Raw genomic sequence first — 22,429 nt, 5'->3', positions numbered from 1 at the left:
ATCTGCAATATAAATATAAAATATAATTTTGGAAATATTTCGCTGTAATCTTTATCGTTTTAAAAGCTTTTTTGATTTTCCCAAAGTTCCCATCGGGGTGAAATTTGCACTAAAGTTAGTTCTATTGGATTGTAATTCAGACACTTTTTCAACAAGATTGGTAAAGAACTTTCTGAGTTAGAGGGTGTCAAAATTTGACATTTTGGCCAAACAGGTGTATTTTCTCATCCATGTAACTTATTACCTATTGTTCGTAGCAAAATGTGTCCCAAATAGTTTAGATAGCTATTTATTCAATCTTTCGAAAACAAAAAATTTAAAAAAAAACAAAAATCAAAAACTTTGAAGTACTATCCAATAGAACCTTGATGCAAATTTCAGCCCTATAGGAAGACATCGATTTCTAAAGTTGGTTCACTTGACATGAAATCCCCCCCCAGGGTTAATATAAGTCTTAGTTTTTAAAATTAGACAATTAGTTGTTAAAATATATCTTAAAAATGCGGGATTTACAATACATGGGGTATCTTTTGAAAGCGGTTTTTGTTTTTAATAACTTATCTGTCATTTATTTTCACTTACTTACTGAAATTATAGTGTAAACAACAACTTTTTTTTACTTGAAAAATTTCGAATATTGTACGAATCCTCATATGCGGGAAGTTTTGCTTTACTTCTTTAATTTGAAAAGAAGTGCTGCTGTTCACTGAAGCTTATGGTGAATGTGTTCTATCGGTTTAAACGTGCGAGTGATGGTTTGTTCGGTTCAGAAGTGGTGATTTTGACACGGAAGAGAAATATCACCCTGGCCAGCCAAATAAGTTTGAAGACCAAGAATTGGAAGATATTACTCCATGGAGATTGCTATAAAACTCATCAAGAGCTTGTAGAATCATAGGGATCTAGGCAGATACTTAAGTGAAATTAGTTATGATAAGTAAAGCCGAAAAATCTTGAAAGACGATTGATTTTGCATTCCGAAATGATGCTTTAATGATATAAAGAGAAAGCTGATTCCTAATAACAACTGAATTTGTTGCTCATCGAATGATTCTACCATAGTGACCGAATTTTGCAGTAGATTCTACACAATTTTAGAAGAAGTAATAAGAGTTTCGTTGTTTCAACCGACAGTCATCTTCATGAACTGACTTTCTGTTGATAGAATTGAAAAAATTCTGTATGTGTAATCGAATCACCTGATTAGTAACAAATTAGGTTGCTACTAAGAATCTGTTTTCTCTACGTATAAAAGCAAATAATCACCGAATCAGTACATATGATGAAAAATTAATACATTATGATAACGAAGCGTAAGAGATTGTATGTGAAGACCGGCCAACCAGCCAAATCGACACCAAAGCCAAAGGTAGGATCAAAAGGTTCATGGATCCTCTACTGAACGCAGCTGATTCGCTAGAAGAAAGCACCCGACTACTATTTGTTTCGATCGATGCAGAACGTTCTGTCTGGGATACGCTTCGCTTTGGAACGAAGTATCCGATATTGGATTGATTCGTTCTTGGCCTCAAAAATGATCAGTTCTTGTTGCCAGAATAAATTAATAAAGCTAAAAATTTCAAAAATACAACAGTTTTAAGTCATGTCTACCAAATATTACCGAATTTATAAGTGTAATAGTTCAATAACTATTTTTTTTAAATATTATTCGTTTAGTTTCTTTTAAAATAGTTTTTTCTGCTAAACGTTGTCTGTGCTATAGTTTTGTTATCAAAACTTATGTGCTCATCTTTTTTTTATTAAAAATATAGTGCATAATTTAGTATTTGTGTATAACAGTTTATTTTGTGGATAACAGTTTATTTTGCTGTGTATAACAGTTTTTTCTATAAAAATTTTGTTTATAGCAGAGTTATCTATAGAAAATTTTGTGTATAACAGTTTTTTTAATAGAAAATATTGTGAATATTTTCTGCAAAAGCAGAACCCATAAATATCAAAAACTGGCTTCACTCAGAAAAGTTTTTTGCAATGCCGGCCTTTGGCCGGGTGCTAAGGTTTTCTCCTCTGGGGTATATCAAAAACCGGCTTGCCTTTGTCAGGTTGCAACGATTTCTTAATCTGGTGCGAAATTTAAATCGGTGTTCTGAAATATTATAAAACCTTTCTGCAATGGAAGAAATATTTTCTGAGCGAAGCCTGATTTTGATACACCCCGGGTAGAAAACCATAGCGCCCGGCCGAAGGCCGTTAATGCAAAACACTTTTCAGAGCGAAGCCAATTTTTGATATTCCCCAGAGGAGAAAATCTTATCGCCTAACAAATGCAAAAAAATTACATGGCTACATGGCTCACAATGCAGAAAATGTTTGATAAGCGAAGAATAATTACCATTTTTTAGATTACATAAATAAATTGCGGATTGGGAATTATTTCATTTCTATTGGGAGATATTTCGCTTTTTTTGGGACTAATATTTTAAAAATTCTGAAACCGCCGATTATTGGGAGTAATTTCAATTTACTCTTTAGTAGTTATTTCATTTTTCAAGTTTAGGAATTATTTCATTTTTGATTGGAATTATTTCATTGGGAGTTATTTCATTGGAAGCTATTTCATTTGAGAGCTATTTCACGGTACCATTATTTTGAGTTAATACAAAAATTTAAATAGAAATGCATCGTATATTTTCATAAAAAATGTATTATTTTGAATTGAGCCTTTATTCAAGTTAAAAATAATCAAATTGCTTTATTTAAATTTGGTTGTATTTTGAGTTGATACTGTTTTGTTGATAATATAATACAAAAAAATATCGAGAAGTTTCAGAAAAATAATATTAACTCAAAAAATATATTTATTTTGCAATAATTGCAAAAATTTTAAAGAAAACCATTGTAAATATATTTTCAAATGAAATTTGCTTCATATGATGTATTCGGATTTTCAAATTCTCTTAAAATGTAATCACAAACAGTTTTTGCCCTCTACTGAACATTTTAAAATTTTGATTTAATGCAGTATTGTTGAACGAGTGCGATATATTCTGGATCCTTATCAGTGTTGCCAGTTTAGCCTTTTTGAGGCTAAATTTAGCCTTTTTGTTTACTCTTTAGCCTCGAAATTTTGGTTTTAGCTTCGTGGCTTTTTTCTAGCCTTTTCTTAATTTCAAAATAGCCTTTTTTGAAATTAAAAAAGGCTAAAAATTTCGAGACTAAAGAGTAAATAAAAAGGCTAAATTTATATTTGTGAACCATTTTCATTTTAATTCATTACTGATTTTCATTTAGCTTTTCAACATACTCAAGAATTGTGCAGTATTAAAAGAACAAATAACAATTGCCGATATCAAGTGGTTCAAAATTAAATAGAGTATTTTATATCTGAAAGCTTAAATGTCTAGAAAATTCTCTTTCAAGACAAAATTGTTATTACACATTATATTCATCATTATATAATGGACAAGAGCCCCACAAACTCTTGAAGGCTTGTGATACTCGATGGCGATCAATAGCCGTTAAACGTCTTGTGGATCTATGCTTCGAGTTAAAACCCATTTTGTTTTAATTTCGTCAAACCAGCAATTCTAAAAAGCCAAACTTTTAAGTAATTAATACACTGATTATAATTTGGCGTACCATCTTTTTTTAAAACCAGTATTACACAAAGCACAAAAAGTAAATAAATCATTTGCTGTTTTCTGATTTAAAATTCAAGGAATTTGATCCATTATCGTCGCCAATTGAAAATTGTTTAATGTTTTTGACACATTTTTCATACTAGTTTGATGAATGAGAGATAAAATAAAGAACGTTTTAATTAGTGAAGATTATGACAAAAATAATATGACAAATTAAACTAATTGAGCAATTGCGACAAAGATTACCATATGAAAACTCTACGCAAAATCAATTTTTTTCCCGTAGATAATAAAGTAGTAAAACCAAAAAAAATATATTATGTCATATTGATAGTGAAAAATTAAAGTGCTAATAAAATTACGAAGCTTAAGGCTCAGGGGCAGAATATATTAAACTACAAATGGACAAATATAGAACCAACAATGTCCATTTTCTGACATGGTTAATATAGTTTTTAACTTTTTAGTACTTCCTTTAAGTAAAGCAGATGAATTTTATGAACATATTTTCTAATTTTTTATTTAAAAATAAATATAAACCAAAATTCTTAATTTATAATATTTTAGCTTATTTTTGGCTTTTTTTCTAAAGCGGTTTAGCTTTTTCTGGCCTTTTTTTGAAGCCAATATAGCTTCTTTTTTCGCCAGCTCCTGGCAACACTGATCCTTATAGATAGCGGAGATGATATCAATATCAATGGAAGTGTGTAGAAGGTTTAAATTAACTTATTAAATATTTGTATACATACAACGAACATATCATAGATATAAGGACAATCTGTGTATATTCAATATACCGAAATTTCGATATTTGAAATGTATGTATATAAATTCAACCTAAAATCAAATATGTGTACTACGTGTGGTATGATTATTATTTATTTCGAAATATTAAGTGGCCAATTTTGAAAGAATACGACTTCTTCTAGATTATATTGTAGATATAATGTAATATTTTACAAATAATTGATTTTTATTTACTGGAATTTAATTTTGCTACCATCCAATATTTTTTTTTGAAGTTAAAAAGAAAACTTTTTCAAACATCAAGATTTGTTGTGTATGTGAATGAATAAAATAATGGCATTTGAATTTTTGCACGTTTTTCCGTTTGAAATATTTATGAAAGGAAAATTGATTTCATTTCTTTTTTTCATACTATTGTTGTTGTTATGGCTGTTATTGTTGACAGCGTTGTCGAAAATATGAAAATATTTTGTCGTTGGCAAAATAAACATAAAATTTTACGATAATTTTGTTAAGCAGTGCGAGTAGTAAAAAAAAAATTTTTCGTTGAAAAAATTTAGTTATTGTAATATACAGATATATATTTTTTTACAACGAAAGGAAATTAATTTTAATGACAAGCTGTTGTAGTTAAATAAAATTAATTTTGATTTTTCAATGGCATTGAAAGGGAAGGTCGATTATTTTTTTCGTAGAATATGACCTAAATACTAACTTACTTGAAGTGGAAAAATTTGTATATTAAATTAAATGAAAATTCAAGTGTTTATAATTTTATTGAATATTTTTTTAAATAATTCAATTTTAATAAATTTTAAATGCAATTAGATTTTTAATGAAATGAGTTAAATTTTATTCAAAATCCACCAATTTAATTTAAGTTAAGAAACAAAAAATAAAAGAATTTAACTTAAAAATTAAAAGCTTAATCCCAACTTTATTTATAAACTTTACTTTAAACTAAGAATATATTTCTTATATTTTCTGTTAAACTAAATTAATTTCTGTTTTCTTTTCCATTCCTTTCAGCGTGATGTTCTTATATTGGAGCCATCAGGTTCAGATATTTTGAGTTGTGTCTCTAAAGGAAAACATGAGGTAAGTGTACTTTATTGACCAAAGAGAGAATAAAAAAAATTCAAAATTAAATTTAAACTTAACAACATTTTCTTGCAATAATTTGTTTAATTTTTAAAACTTTTTTTTAACAAAAATTAAATTAAAAACAATTGGCTTTTATATAACTCATGGGTGCGTTTTCTGTTTTTCTCTCTCTCTCCCATTTTCTTAACAATTTTCGAAATTTTCTTTTAAATTGTAATTCTGTTACTCGTTTGGTTTTTTGGTCACTTGTTTTTTTATTTATATTGAATTTTTGTTTTCCTATTTTTTTTGTGTCGCTTCTATTTCTTCATTCTCTTTTTTACATTTAATTTTTCATTCCTCTTCGTTGCCGTCCTTTTTTTTACCATCACAACACAACTGCTTGTACGTGTCTTCTAAATTGCCCTGAAGAAGGTGGAATGCCGTAATCACATACGTGTTATACAACCTATGGACTCTGGGACACGTCTATATGTTTGCGGTACAAACGCCCACAATCCCAAGGACTACGTGATAAATGTAAGTATATAAAGAATTTGCAAAAAAAAAAAAAGAAAAAAAAACAATATTTGTTTTTTTTATGCCTGTATTTACAAATGTATGTAGTTATATAAGAAGAACATTTATATAACGTTTAGGTTCTGGACCAGCATCAATAGTTCATGCAGTTATTTAGGTTAAGTTAAGGCTATTTGTAGAGAAATGGTTGTTAGTGGTGGAATAGGAGAAAATAATATTATGTTTAACTTGGAGTTTAAGTAGAGTAGGTTTTAGTTTTAAATTATGGCTTTAAGATAGGATTAAAATAACCAAAAACTAAGCAAATTATTATGTGGAAAATTTGGAACAAAATTAATAAGTTCTTTCATATTATCACTCATTTTATGCATGCGAGATCCAATGAAAAAATCCTACTATTTAATTGAGTCCCAAACAGACATCCTCTTACTTTAGTTAACAGTTCTCCCGTGTTGGTAGGAAGTGTGGGCTGTTGAAATGTGTAACACACAAAGGACTAAGGTGAAAACTGAAGTCTTTATTCAGTTAAATTTTGGCTTCAATTGCAAATCATTTGTAGGTCAATTTTAGTTTCAATCATAAGGCTATGAATTTAAATTGTATCTTCAATCACAGGTCAGTATAGAGTTCAGTTTAAACTGCAGAAATGTAACACATAAATGACCAAGGTGCAAAATGAAGCCTTCATATTGTTAGTTTCAATCATGGAACTTTATGCAATTAAATTTTGGCTTCAATCATAACAATATGAACTTTAATTGAATCGTCAATCATAGGTAATAATGGAGTTCCTTTAAGCTTTAATCATAGATTTTTATGTAGTTAACTTTTAGTTTCATTTATTCGCCACTATGCAGGTCAGATTAAATTTCAATCACAGATATTTCTGCAGTTGAATTTGATCTTCAATCGTTGTTCTTTATGAAGTCAAATCTTGGCTTCAATTATAGTTCTATGGATTTCAATTTTATATTCAATCATAGGTCATTATGAAGTTCCATTTAAACTGTATAAATGCAACACACAAAGAACAAAGGTGCAAACCGAAGTATTCATGTAGTTTATTTCTAGCTTCAGTCGTAAGTTTTCATGCAGTTCAATTTTAGCTTCAATTACATTTAATTTTTATTTAATATTAACTTCAATCTTAGCCCTTAGAAGTTAAAATTTGTCGTCGATCATAGGTCATTATGGAGTTCATAGTTTAGATTTGTATTCAAATATTGGTTATAATTTACCTCAGTATAAGCTTCAATCACAGATCTCTATGTAGTTCCAGTTTAGCTTCAACCGCTGTTCTTTTAAATTTTAGCTTCAATCATAGGTCTATAAACTTAAATCTTTCTTCAATCATAGTTAATTATGGAGTTCAATTTAAGCTTATATCGTAGTTTTTTATGTAGTTAAGTCTTAGTTTCAAATAATGGTCATCATGTAGTTCAATCTTAGCTTCAATCAAAGGTCTTTATTTAATACCTAGATAGATCTTTATGTATTTCAATTGCAAGACTCTATATTGTTCAATTTTAGCTGCAATCGTAGGTCTTTATGTAGCTCATTTTTAGCTTCAATCGTAAGTCTTTATGTAGTTCAATTTTAGCTGCAATCGCAGGTCTTTCTATAGTTCAATTTTGGCTTCAATCGTAGGTCATTATGTAGTTCATTTTTAGTTGCAATCGTAGGTCTTTATATAGTTCATTTTTAGCTTCAATCGTAAGTCTTTATGTAGTTCAATTTTAGCTGCAATCGCAGGTCTTCATATAGATCAACTTTGGATTCAATAGTAGATCATTATGTAGTTCAATTTTAGCTCTTATCGCAGGTCTTTATGCAGTTCAATTTTAGCTTCAATCGTAAGTCTTTATGTAGTTTAATTTCAGCTTCAATCGTAGGACGTTATGTAGCTCAATTTTTACATAAATCGAAGGTCTTTACGTTGTCAAATTTTAGCTGCAATCTTAGATTTTTATGTATGTATTATGTACTTAAATTTTATCTTCAGTCGTAGGTCTTTATAAAGTTCAATTTCAGTTTAATATTACGTCTGTATGTAGTTAAAATGCAGTTCAATTTCAGTTTAATCTCAGGTCTGTATGTAGTTCAATGTCTCCTTCAATCGTAAGTCTTTATATGGTTCTATTTTAGCTTTAATCGTAGGTATTTACGTAGTTCAATTTTAGCTTTAATCATAGGAGTCTATATTGTGAAAGTTTAAATGAAAATTCATTCATATTGAGGTCCCTATAAAAATCATATTTAGCTGCAATTGTAGATATTTACGTAGTTCAAATTTACTTCTATCGTAGAACATTATGGAGTCCAATTTAAGTTTTAATCAGACGTCGATATGTTGTTAAATATTTGCTCCAATAGTAGGCCTTTATAAAGTTAAATTTATTTTTTTTGATTTAATCCTTGGTGTCTATATAGTTAAATTTATGTTTTAATAATCTTTGCTTTGAAAATCTTATTGGCCCACTTTTAGAGAATCTAATGTAACAATCTGATTTCATAGCCCTGCAGTCATACTCCATAAACTCAATTTTCACCATGAAATTTTACAAACCGTGAAATTGTAGATACAGAGTTTTCTTTTTTCAATAATATTTTACAGTCTGAGTATAACTAATTTAATCACTCGTCCCGCACTTGGCTGGATTATCCTGCTTTTATAAGATTCCTCCAGACTAAATTATTTATCCATCTTCTCAAAAAAATCCAGTTTTTTACTGTTTTATTAAAGAACTTTTGTTAAATTTTATGAAAATAAGAAAATATAAAAACTCAGAACTTTGACCATTGCCTTCTACTTTAATCATTTGAATCTAATTTGCTTTATTTTCGTAACCATAAATTTTGGTCTAAATATGGTTCCAGAATTACACTGTGTGTAATTTTTTGAGTCACGGAAATATAACCATATACGGACACTACTACGTGATAAAAGACCAAAGAAAAAGACTTGTGTCTCCCAGTTTTTCCCAAAGTCATGCACTTTTTTTATGGGCCCGCAAAGTTTTTGGGTTTTCGGTGAAATTTTTTCAAAAAAGAGATCATTCTCTTAGGCTCATATCTTGCAAAAAGTTTGGAGTTTTTATTTACTCTCTGAGGCAAAGTTGTAGCCCTTGTCACATAGAACAAAAATTGTAAACATACAAAATCAAAAAAACTTCATCTTCAAGATCAAAATCGCAAAAAACTTTAAAAAATTCCAAATAAATTTAGAAATAAATTTTTTTAAGGCTGCCTAAAAGTATGCTTTAGTTTATAATAATTCCTTTAGTTTTTCTTACTAACTTATATTGACCTAAACGATGTTAAGAATAATTCCTATGAAGTTCATATATTCAAGAAAGTTGTTTATTGAGATCTTAGGTACATTTTTGCAGTGGAATGTTTCCTCGAATTTTGAACGGTTTGCTAGCTATGGACCTTAACAGATAGAGTACGGATCAAATATAATTTTAATATTATTGTATTTGAAAAATTAACACTTTTTCTACTAACAAAATTTGAAGTAATTAGGAACTTTTATAAATTGCAGACTAATGTTTATATAAAACTTATTTTTCAGCCGTTATTAGAAGCTATTTGAAACCACCGAAAATGATTTATTTAGGCCAAAAATAAACATAATATTTTCATCAATTCTTTCATATATCTGAAAGGTTTTTAAATATGTATTGGTTGCTTATTAGACCTTTCACAATGTTTTAGATTTTAAAAGTTGTAGAATACAGATGGAACATAATTTTTGGTTCTATTGCTCGATTCATAGATGCGTTGCACAATTCATTTTGAAGCACTAGTTCAGAAATATAAAAGGTTCGGAAAATTATGTTATTCAAAATAAATAAAGGATACTGATAGTTCAAAGATTAACGATTTCAGAGCTAATACAATTTTTTTTAAAAAAATAATATTTCTAAGGATGTATCATAATTATCCAAATCCCACCTCATAATTTTTACTTCGAAATCCCTCTAAATATTCAGGTTTTGTTAAAAAACTAGATTTACAAAATATTTAAATACTAGAGATCAAATATTCCGGGTATTATAATAATCCCACAAATCTATCGACATCCTTCATACAGAAATCAACTTGAATGAACTCCAAGTAATCCCGAAAATATTCCTGTATTTTAAACAGGATACCACTAATTCAAATGTTGCTACGTTTTTTAATAAAGCTTATTAAAAAAAAACTATGACTATAAATAAAACATCTTCCAAAGCTTTAGGCCTTATTACCAAAAAAAAAATATAGAAATTTTGTATAACAAAAAATTCATATTTAATGTTTAAAATATGACCATGACAAATACAAAGAAGCAGATTATTAAAAAAAAGAAAATAACAAGCACATAGACTAAATGTAAATACTAGAAAATAATTTTCTGTTAACTTAGGCAAAAAATGTTGAAGAGATTTTAATCCTAAGTAAAATTTAAAATTCTCTTTTCAAGTAAAAAAATAAAAGATAACCTTCCAATAAACATGTCATTGTTTTTAGTCCTTCAAGTATGAAATAAAAGAAAACGAACATTGCTAAAGTAGAGCAGAAACAAAAACAGCAACGACATTTCTTTAGTTAAAATAGACCTTAGGTAATGTACTAAATTTTGTTGTATATGACTAGTAGGTTTTTTAAAAAAAAGAATGCCAAGGTTAGGTTTTTCTTAAGATATGTATATATATATATTTTATATACCTTACTTCTTTCTTGTTATGTATGTATTTTTTTATATTTTTTTGCTTGTGTTCTTTAGCAACTAATGTGATTATTGTCATTTTTATTTTCTTCTTTTTTTTTCCTTCTCCGTTTTTGCCATTTTGTAATTGTATTTGACTGCGTGACCCAAACGTCGTTACGTTAGGCAAACTTAACACATTTACCCAGATCTGAGTACGTGCCCGGCATCGGCTTAGGCATTGGTAAATGCCCTTATGATCCAGCTGATAATTCAACGGCGGTTTATGTAGAGAAGGGCAATCCTTATGGTTTGCCAGCATTGGTAAGTACAGCAATATATAAATATATACAATTGTTAAAATAAAATACATATATAAAAAATAAAATTTAGATTTGAAGACAATTGTGGGTAATCTACTTATTTAACCCATTCCAACCGTTAAAATACTGATTTTTGAACACTTTTTAATAAGGTCGAAATGCCAACCTTTAGCCGACTTTAAATGTCTTATTATTAGAAATAAGTTTTGAAATTCTTTTTAAAAAAATTAATTCAATTAGTCCTTCAAAAATGTTTCACTTTTTCATCCAAAATTTTTCTACAAATTTTCTTAATAATTTATTCAACAAAAAGTCAATGGTTCTGATTTAGTCACATTAAATATACAAAGAGCAATATTTTTGATTTTTATTCTGCCCCACTGTGCAAAGCCGGGTATAAAATAGTCATTAATTTAATATCACTGAAACTAGTTAAAAGTAATGAGTTTAGTAATTAATTGATAGCAGGGTACCCCGATAGATCTGTCGATAGTGTGTTGAACTATTAATCTGAGGGTTGCGGGTTGGATTCCCGCCAGAGGCCGTGGGTGTATCTGCAGACCAGCAAAACGCTTCGCAGTTTGTGTTTGTTTAAAAAAAAATTGGTCTCGTAGAAGCCGTTATCGAGGTAATAAGTATGTCATTATATGACGACTTCTGAGTAATGAATATCATATCAAGTCATTGCCATATGTTTATTGTGTAAAATATTTTAAGGAAAATGGTAAATAAATATTTGGTTTATTTCGATTTTTGGTTTGTGGTTTATTCGCATAGACCTGAGACTGCAGAAAGACCCACAAGAAAAAGTCTAACAGGGTCAAATCGATCTCTCTAGCAGTTCACATCACCTCTACGTGATATGATCAAGCCCTCAAATCATTCGTGTAGAATATCTAATGTGGCATGAACTGTGTGGCACATAGCGTCATCTTATTGATGCCACATGTCGTTTGCTTCCATATAATTCAGGCTAAAAGAAGACGGTAATCATCATGGTCTGTCCAACGTTGTTCTCAAAGAATTATTGACCGATGACGCCGCCAACCTAAAACCAACATAAACAGTGACTTTGTCGAAATCCACTCTTTTGGATCTCATGTGAATTGGTATCGTTCCATATCCGACAGTTTTGTTTGTTTACCTACCCATTCATCCAGAATTGGGTCTCATCGCGTAAAATGGGAGAAGACCGTGGAGAGTTGCTTGAACAAAACACCCATTTTGATAAAACAATTTTATCATTTGCTTAAGCTATTGGACGCAATATCCTTCCATGGTGATTTCGCAAAACAAACTGAATAAATAACAGTCACTTCGACAGATATAGCAAAGTTTGGAAGACCCTATTGGAAGACCTTTTAATTCGTCCGCGGTTGTTTAATCGTTCAAAGAACTTTTCATGTTGCTGAAATACGTACGAAAATACTTTATTTTAGTTGTAATCCATATGAGGCTCCCATATTTCTTATAAATATTCCATATCTAAATGTCAATTTCTTAGAATATCATCATCTTCTATTCACAATTTTACTCTGGGTATTGTTCATGTTACCAATAAACATTTTAAACACATGAATTTGAAATGGGTTAAGACTTTAATTACACCACAATTGTGTTTCTTAGAATAATCTTTTTGAACTCAATACTTTCAATTTGTTTCCCCCTACAGTATTCTGGCACAAATGCCGAATTCACCAAAGCTGACTCAGTTATATTCCGCTCAGATTTGTACAACATGACATCCGGCCGCAAGGAGCATAATTTCAAAAGAACTGTTAAATACGATTCCAAATGGCTGGACAGTAAGTATAATTTTCTACAAGAAAAGCTAAATTCTAACTAACTTATTCTATATATATATTATATACAATGCGAGTACTTCTTTGTGGTTACTTTAACAAAAATCATGTTAAATTTTCAATCAAAGTACTCGCTTTTTGATATAGTAACTGGTAGTTAGCATTAAGAATATATTAATTTCAACATGAAAATTAATTTTCATTAATTCTTCTTTTCCTTTCTTTTCCATTTAAGAACCCAACTTTGTGGGCTCCTTTGACATTGGTGACTATGTGTATTTCTTCTTTCGCGAACATGCCGTGGAATACATCAACTGTGGCAAGGCCATTTATTCGCGTATAGCACGCGTTTGTAAAAATGATCGCGGTGGCAAATATATGACTGGACAAAATTGGGCAACATATTTAAAGGCACGCATCAATTGCAGTATATCAAGTGAATTTCCCTTCTATTTTAATGAAATACAATCCGTCTATAAGATGCCGCACGATGATACAAAATTCTATGCAACATTCACCACCAACACTCACGGTATCGTGGGCTCAGCTGTGTGCAGTTACGATATACGCGACATAAATGCCACTTTTGAAGGTAAGACACAGAAACTATGTAGTACTAAATTACTTGACTGTAAAACTAGCATAAAGGTAAAGAAGTAGAAATGTAGCAGTGAAAAAATAATTCTAAAAAACATTTTAAAATAAATGAAGGTGGCAAACCAGAGCCATTACAAGCGGGCAAGTAGGGGTGGGTTTTTGTATAACAAGAGTGTGCTGTATGAGTTTAAGAAAGACCGAAAATATATGCGAGTATTTGTTACGATTTATTGTACCTGCTATAAATTCTTACAGTGAAGTTTTTATTTTCCAGGATGTTTTTTAGTTGGTTTTCTGCAAGCAACTAAAGGTGTATAGCTGTGGCAGAAGTAAGAAATATTTTTCTTTTACTTACAGCCACCTTTGTACACATATGGCTTCAAGTTTAATGGTTTTATATGTGTTAGTAAATGGTATTAAGAAAAATGTTGGTACATTTATATTTTTCTTTTTTTTCGTACTTTATTTTTTCCAGCAAATCATTGAACCGTATTACTGTCGCACTAAGAAAATGTGGAATTGTTTAATAAAATAAAAAAAAATGTTTGCGAAAAACTTTTTGATAAAGTTAAAAGTTGATGTTCACCAAATCTTCAACATACACAAAAAGTCTGCAAAGTTTCCTTTTTTTTTCTATTCAGTTTATAAAAATAATATTAAATTTAAGGCAGCTTAAAAGTGGAAAATTAAATTTAATAAAAATTATACAATATAGTAAACTGCAGTGAGAAACAATTGAGCTGAAATAATAAAATGTTATTAAATGACTAAAATTTTGTGTACAATTACTAATTTAAATATAAACACAGAAGAACTAGAGACAGTTTTTTTAACTAAAATTAAGAAAATTTATTTTAAAAAAATATGTTCTTACTTCTATTTTCGCATGTACCATGTTAGCATATGAGTAATATTTATTTTTGGATGGCTAGTAGAAATTAAAAATTGTACCAAACAGAAACTTGTTCGTGGCCTCTGATTGTACACAAAAGAACTTAGAGACAGTTTTTGTTTTACTAAAATTAAGAAAATTTAATTCTAGAATATTTTTTTCTAGAATTGTAATTTTCGCATGAAATGTGTTAGCGTATGAGTAATATTGATCTTTGATAACAAGTATAATCAAGATGGATGGCGATTAAATAATAAAAATTGTATGTACCAATCAGAACCTTTCTGGACTCAGATTGTACCAAACCCAATATGAAGATAAAAAAGTGAGATAGCTATATTCGGCTGTGCCGAATCTTATATACACTTCACCAAATTATACTTATAAAATAAAATTTTAAATATTTTTAGGTAAACAAAATTAATTTTTTTCCAAAGTTGTTTCCATAGAGAAACATAGAGCGGAAACTAGAAAAAAACTCAAACAAAAAATTTACTTAAATTAATCACACATACAAGTGTTGTTTTTGTTTTCACATAGTTTTTTCTACTAATACATTCTCACCACTTAGGTTTCTGACAACTGAGTTAAGTCTTTGACAGGAGAGTTTCCGCTCTATGTATATTCTCTATTAGTGTTTCTTTAATTTTATGGAAACATTTTTATTTTGAATTGTTATTTTAAATTATTTTTTTTTCCAAAGTAGTTTTTCTTATTTTTTTTAAAAATTTTTTCGAATTGTTATTTTAAAATTTTTAAATTTGAAAACTGTTTTTTTTAAATTTTTAAATTTTCAAATTTTTTTTTTAGATTTTAAAAATTTTTTTTGGTTTTTAAATTTTTAAATCCCGTTTTAAAATTTTTTTTTTCCGATTTTGACCCATTGTAGGTCCAACTTACTATGGTCTTATATACGTCGTTGAAAATGTCTTTGTCTATATTAATGACTTAGTAATCCAGATATAGGTCAAAAATCGAGGTTGTACTGGTTTTTTCCTCATATCTCAGCCATTTGTAGACCGATTTTGCTGATTTTAAATAGGAAACTTGTGACAGAATTATTGAAGATTTGGATCCCGAAGATATCTGGGGTCTTCAGAAAATTTATTTCAACAGACAGACGGACAGACAGACGTACATGGCTTAATCAACACCGCTATTTAAAAGGATCCAGAATATATATACTTTATAGGGTCGGAAAATTATATTGTGGAAATTACAAACGGTTATTTTGAAACCAAAAAAAGGCTAGAAAAAAGCTAAAACCAAAATTTCGATGCTAAAGGGTAAATAAAAAGGCTAAATTTAGCCTCAAAAATGCTAAACTTTCAACTGGCGTTTTTCCGGACGACTTTATGTAGTCTTACTATTTCAATAGTTGCCTAACGAAAAAAGCTAAAAAAGTCGTTTTGGAAGTCATAAAGTCGACAAATATTTTAAATTTCGAACCATGAAAAAATCTTAAAGCTGAATTTAAATTTTTTTTCGATGTTATGTTCGAAAAATATATAAAACTGCGTAAATAATATCTAGCTCACGCATAAACTTGATGACCATGCAATATTATGTTCAAAAATTCCGAATTTAATTTGGAAAATTTCTAACTTATGTTCGAAAATTGTTTAAAGCTGTTAAAATAATCTCTAAATTATGATGATACTTAAAAAAAACTCTAATTTCTTAAATTTATAAATTTCGAACTCAAAATTTTTAAAAAAAAAATTCAATATGTTTATGAATTTTAAAGAATTTTCAATATAGTATCAGCATGTTATAAGCTTTTTCAAATATGTTGAATAATTCGAAATATTAAAGGTGCTATAAAAAGAAGAAAATAAAATAAAAAAATTCGGCTCGCGAACTTGCAACGTAAGGCTGTCCATGTGAAAAACATGCATTTTCTAGAATTAGTCCACAATCTTGCAAATACTGACCTTAAGCTTTATTAATTGTCATTTCAAATGCTAGGCGACTAGGACTCTGCATTTGCTTAAAATCAAAAGACATACGTTTTATACTTTCCAGTTATAATGGTCTCCTCGCACAGTGTGGTAGATCGCAAATCTAACTGGACAAAATAAATAAATCACGTTGGGTTCACTTCCCACTTATGAATCATATAAAAAATGAGTTCAAATATAAAAACGATTATAAAAAACCAACTTTTTTTTTCGCAATGTATTTTGGGAGTGAAAAAGTAGAAGTCATACTGGAAAAGTGAAAAAATTTATGGCGGTCGCAAGAATGCGCAAGATGTTTTTGATTTACCTTGAAGTGAACACTTGAAAGATTAACTCAAATATAGTTTTACACCGGAACTATCTGGAATAAACAGCTTTAACTCTACTTGAAAAAAGGAAATATTTTATTTTTTCTTTGTGTAGGTCATAGTGGAAATGTGAAAAAAAATGTATGGCGGTCGCAAAAATGCGCAAGATGTTTTTGATTTACCTTAAAGTGAACACTTGACAGATTAACCCAAATATAGTTTTACAGCGGAACTATTCGGAATAAACAGCTTTAACTCTACTTGAAAAAAAGAAATATTTTATTTTTTCCAATTTCTGATCTTCTCACAAAAAATAGTTTTTTTAATAGTTACAATGGAAATAATTAAATGAAAATTGTTGCATATTTCCTTGAAATATAGCTTAATAATAATATAAAAAAATTATGACAATTTTTAATCATAAACCAAAGTCACACAAAAAATACACTTCTCTTTGAAATCTTAATGTACCTGTTGACAACAACTGACTTTAAAGCTTAGTTTTTCCTAATCGGAGCTAAAAAACAAAAAAACAAAACATGAATTACAGTTCCCTATTGTATAGAGAAGCTCATTCAATGATCAGAAGGAATGTTGCCAGACATTTATTTTTTAATTTTGTCCAGCTAGATTTGTGATTTACCACAGTGTGCCTCGTATAGATTGTTCATTAATTTCTTTACTGTAAGTCAAGTTCCATTACAAAATCGTGATGTAGTAAAGACATTCTTAGCGGTTTAGCCTCCTACAAAGTACAAGTAAGCAAACAGTCATACAAACAAACTAAATGTGGTATGGGAAGTGACTTATCCCCTTTTCCGATCCTCCCATTTTTTGGTTAAACTTCATGCAGTGATACAAAATTGATTCGTATAAAGTTTGAATACTTTAAAAATTATAGTTCTCGAAATATTGGACTATTTACTTTGTATGATAGGTGGTGACACACCCACTAATACAATCAATCCCGCCCATTTTAAGGCAAACTCCGTATAGTGATACGAAATTAATTCGTTCAAAATTTAAATACTTTTACGATTATAATCATTCAGATATTCGAAATTAGGGATTTACATTGTATAGGAGGTGCCACGCCCACTCGTATTCAATCCAATTTAAAATGATATTTTGATTTCATTTACCCATTGATGTATAAATATAAAAATTTTCCGACATCGTTACTCTATTTTGTTTTGAAAAAATCACAAAATCGCAAATTGTATGTTTTCAAATTGCATTATATTTTAGACTAGTTTTTTAAAAAATAATTTATAATAATAACTTCAATGACATATTCTTAAACAATAACTAGACATACTACAATTTTGAGATTTAATCTTAAAACAGTGTAGATTTCGTAGAAATGAGTCTTATTAAATAATTATATTATTTGACCCAGTTATTTAAAAACATAAGTTTGTCTCCATAGAAGCATTATTTAACACAATGTAAGCAAAAAAATATTACAATTATATAGTTCATACATACAATACATATGTATAACAATATAAAACGGCTTACATATGTATGTATGTACATTAGGCAGAACCAAAAAAATTATTGACTAATGTAATAATTTAGCTTTAATGTTCGAATTTTAGAGTTGCGACTACAAAGTTTTCGGTGGAATAACAAAAATTTGTTTTGCATAAATTGTAATACTGACTTTTTGTTGATGCAATCGAAAAATTATATTGTTTGTGTACAACCGAATCATTTCATTGACAATAAATTTGGTTGCCTTAATGAATCTGTCTTATCTGGGTATAATTTAAACAGATTCTACTTGTTACAAGGAAATGGTCGCTTAATAAATAATTGATAGTATTTTTGATTATTTACAAGTGGAGCCATTCTAATACACTCTTCAAAGCAAATTTGCAGATACATTTTATTTTATTCATTTATTTTTTTATATTGTTTATTATATTTAGTCTTTCGCCCTGTTAAAAGTCAAACAAAAACAACACGTTTAATGTTAAAAACACGTGACATTTACACATGTTTTTGTTATTCCTGCAACAAAAAGCAAGCATTACACGGAAAAAATCCAGGAAAACAGTTTCATGTATAATTTCGAAAACATTATTATTTATTTTTGTTTGGTTCTGTTCTATTTTCGTTACGTTTTGCAATGCCTTATATGCATGTTTGAGCATGCACTTCATGTCACATTTGCATGAACCCATGAAATAAAATAAGAAACGTATAAACAACAAACATATACACCAAAAAAAATAAAGAAAAACTATATAAAGAATTGTATATAAATGCATTATTTTACATAAAAATGAAAAGAAAAATAAATGAAATAAATATTAAAGGAATGAAAAAAATACATACTCATTCGTACTAACACACTTATTCAAACACACATATATATACGTATGAATATTAGGGTGGTACTTATTTGAGACTTGTTTTGAATTTGGGTGAACCTCTAAACATTATTCGATTTTTCTCAAATTCTAGTATTTGGCTTTTAGATAACGGAGGACAATTTTGAATCGAAAAAGTACAAAATAAGGGCTACTCTAATGTATAGGTACAAACGTACATACCAAACTGTGTGTAGCACACAAAACAAAACTTTCAGAAACAGTTATTTTCATTCTTTGCTTAATATATTTTTCGTTAACGGAAACGGAAAGCATTGTATGTGGCATAAAAGCAATGGGAAAATTAAAGTGTTATACATACTCGGTAGCTGCAGCGTAGCAGAAATAATAAAAAACGCCATAGAGTGGGGAAAAAAATAAAATATAAATGCATAAACTGCATTTAAATTGTAGTTTATTGTTGATTTCAACCTAAAGTATAAGGAATATATTATATATTTTTTCAAGACTTAATAGGAATTTTAATTTGAGACATACATAGTTTTTGAATTAATTTTATGAATTGCATATTTAAGCTTCAATAAATATGACTATTAAATTCACGTTTTATGTATTTTCCTAGGAAGAGTGCAAAATATTAAAATAAGAATTAATTAAATTGTATACATTATCAATATGACCTTAACTAATTTAACTTTTTTTATTTTGAGCTTTATACTAATTTTTACTTTTTTAATTTTCTTTTTTACAGGCAAATTCAAAGAACAAGCTACCTCCAACTCAGCTTGGCTGCCAGTCTTAAACTCTAAAGTTCCGGAACCTCGACCCGGTACTTGTGTAAATGATACCACATCTTTGCCCGACCAGGTGTTGAATTTTATACGCAAACATCCCTTAATGGATAAAGCTATCGATCATGAATTTGGCAATCCAGTATTTTATAAACGTGATATTATCTTGACCAAATTGGTTGTGGACAAGTAAGTATATGACAATTTATAGATACATATATTTGTGTGTTCTTTTCAGCATGTCTTCTTCAAAAACCATTTATTTCACTTGCCTTTATGTGTGCACTTGATTGTAGCTGCGCTGCTGCTGTTGCTGTGTTTCTGTGGCATGAATTTTATAAACGACTTTTTTTGTGGTAAATAATTTAAGAAATTTCTGTTGAGTCTGTTTGTTTAAATACGAATACAAAAAACAGAAGGAACAAAAAAAATAAAGAAATATTTATGGTATAATGGTTTATACAATGACTTGTGTTGAATAAAGAAAATACAAGGCAGCAACAACAGCAGCAACAGCAACATCACCAATAACAACAGCTACAATAAGAGTATGTAGAATCTTTTATGGGTTTTTTGGTTTTTCTGTAATGTTGCCAAAAACAAAAGTTTATGCCACACACACAAAAATATTCGCCTTAACAAAGAGCAAAAAAAAAAAAAAGGACGCAAGAGGATTGCAGGCAAAATGCAATTGTAATCAAAAATAACCAAGTGAGCCGAAAATATGAATTTAAGATTTAAATTTCCCCATATAAAACAATAACAACTTATTAAGAAAATTTGTATAAGGGGAATTGAATTGTTAACAATTACTGTTGCTGTTACTATGAGAAAAAAAAACTAAATGCAACTCGCTGTGTCTTGAAATACTTAATTGTTAAAATTTAATAATTTTTGAAGAGTTGTTTTCACGAACATAGTGTCGCAAATAAGAGTGCTACAACAGACCATATAATAGTGTGTTGGTCAATCAGTCTGAAGGTTGCAGCATCGATTCCTGCCAATGATGCTGACAGATTCTATCTAAGGAAGCTTTGATATATTTGAATGTTTCATAACTTACATGAACATAATTTGGTGCGCGAAAATAAATTGAAATTTATTTTACATTTTTCTTTTTTCCTTTATTAAGTATATTAAAACTTTTCGGTTTTGGGGGGCAAATTTCGGTTTGGACCCCCTGGATCAAAGTCTGAGTTAATGTGTTTATTTCCCAAAATAATTATCGTTCATCCAGAGAATGATAGCTTCCTTATCATTAGCGGTTTTCATAGTGTTACAAAATTGCACTATCAATTTGAATTTAATGAGATTGCTTGCAACATTCATTATGTTTATAAACATGTCCAGCTATCAACAATGTTGATAGCATTGTTTGTAAGTATTGCAACGCTAAAGGCTTAAGCGACTAACATTAACATTGAACCTGCTAAAAGCTTTGGAATTCGAAAATTCTAGTTTTGTCCATTAAGATTATTCATGAAGCTACTGGAAGGAAGAGGGCGCTGTGTACAAATAGTGGTAGCACAAAGTTATTAGCATTCCAACACTAAATGCTTAAGCTACTAACATTAACATTGAAGCTGTAGAATTCGAAAATTCTAGTTTTGTCCGTTAAGATTATTCATGAAGCTACTGGATGAAAACTTTTCGGTTTTGGCGGAAAATTTCGGTTTTACCCTCACTAGATCCACGACTGAGTAAATGTGTTTATTTCACAAGATAATTAACGTTCATCCATAGAATGATAGTTTCCTTATCACTAGCGAGTTTCATATTGTTACCAAATTGTACTATCAATTTGAATATAATGGTTTGTAACGACTGCTTGCAACATTCATCATGTTTATAAACATGTCCAGCTATCAACAATGTTGATAGCACGCAAATATTAGCATTGTTTGTAAAGGTAGGGTCACACACGGCAAATTTAGCACAAATTTGTTTGACGTGTTTACTCTTACAAGTGTTTTGTAAGATCAAACAGCATCAAATAAATTAAAACAAATTTTTTTATTTTGAATCATTGAAGTAAAATAAGTTTTTGAAATAAATAAAAGAATTCAAATGTATTTTATTTAGTGGTTACGTCTTTTTCGTCAAATATTTGTCATGAGTGACCCTACCTTAAGTATTGCAACACTAAAGGCTTAAGCTACTAACATTAACATTGAACCTGCTAAAAGCTTTGGAATGCGAACATTGTAGTTTTGTCCATTAAGATTATTCGTGAAGCTACTGGAAGGAAGATGGCGCTGTGTACAAATAGTGGTAGCAGTTGCAGCCGATAGTCAGTTTATCGCTGTTAGAGTTATGATCAAATATATTTGTTTGCATTATAAAGTCTAATTTGAAGAATAGTTCAATAAAGATAAATTAACTGCCGTTCATTGTGCTGTATAATTTGTGAACTTTGTTGTTACAAATTATAAACTACTCAACTGCTTTTGTTTGTAATCAAAAGTATCCGATTTATTTAAAGGAAATAAACCACCGTTTTTAAAAGGTAAAAACGTAACAACAGGTAAAGTTTAATTATTCTTCAATACTTTCATGTATTTTACTATTGCCAATTGGGTCATACTCTTCAAGTATTCTGAATGAAAAAATTTTAAAACATTTAAACCAAATGAGTGATAGTGCAGGACATTGATACAGAAAGTTAATGGTGTTATGTTCTTCATTACCACACAATATTTCATAATCTGTCTGCATATTAATTTATTCCTTATCGTCTTGTACACAAGGTAA

The 22,429-nt window shown here is 29.2% G+C and overlaps 1 protein-coding gene across 2 annotated transcripts in view; it reads left to right on the top strand.

Moving 5' to 3' along the window:
- Sema2b (Semaphorin 2b) overlaps positions 1 to 22,429 on the top strand; it is a 192,112-nt gene that overhangs the window by 143,964 nt on the left and 25,719 nt on the right. Inside the window, exons 4-9 of one of the 2 annotated variants that reach the window (XM_065513665.1) lie at positions 5,379 to 5,447; positions 5,868 to 5,972; positions 10,852 to 10,989; positions 12,661 to 12,793; positions 13,026 to 13,382; positions 19,639 to 19,867. In XM_065513665.1, the coding sequence (XP_065369737.1) occupies positions 5,379 to 5,447; positions 5,868 to 5,972; positions 10,852 to 10,989; positions 12,661 to 12,793; positions 13,026 to 13,382; positions 19,639 to 19,867 (1,031 nt within the window). Of the gene's footprint in view, positions 1 to 5,378; positions 5,448 to 5,864; positions 5,973 to 10,851; positions 10,990 to 12,660; positions 12,794 to 13,025; positions 13,383 to 19,638; positions 19,868 to 22,429 lie in introns of both variants that reach the window. The other variant, XM_065513664.1, reaches the window with a different exon arrangement.

Source organism: Calliphora vicina, chromosome 5 (assembly GCF_958450345.1).
Source record: "Calliphora vicina chromosome 5, idCalVici1.1, whole genome shotgun sequence".
Lineage (NCBI taxonomy): Eukaryota > Metazoa > Arthropoda > Insecta > Diptera > Calliphoridae > Calliphora > Calliphora vicina.
Note: the sequence above shows the minus strand (reverse complement) of the source record. Positions and strands in the feature narration are given on the sequence as shown.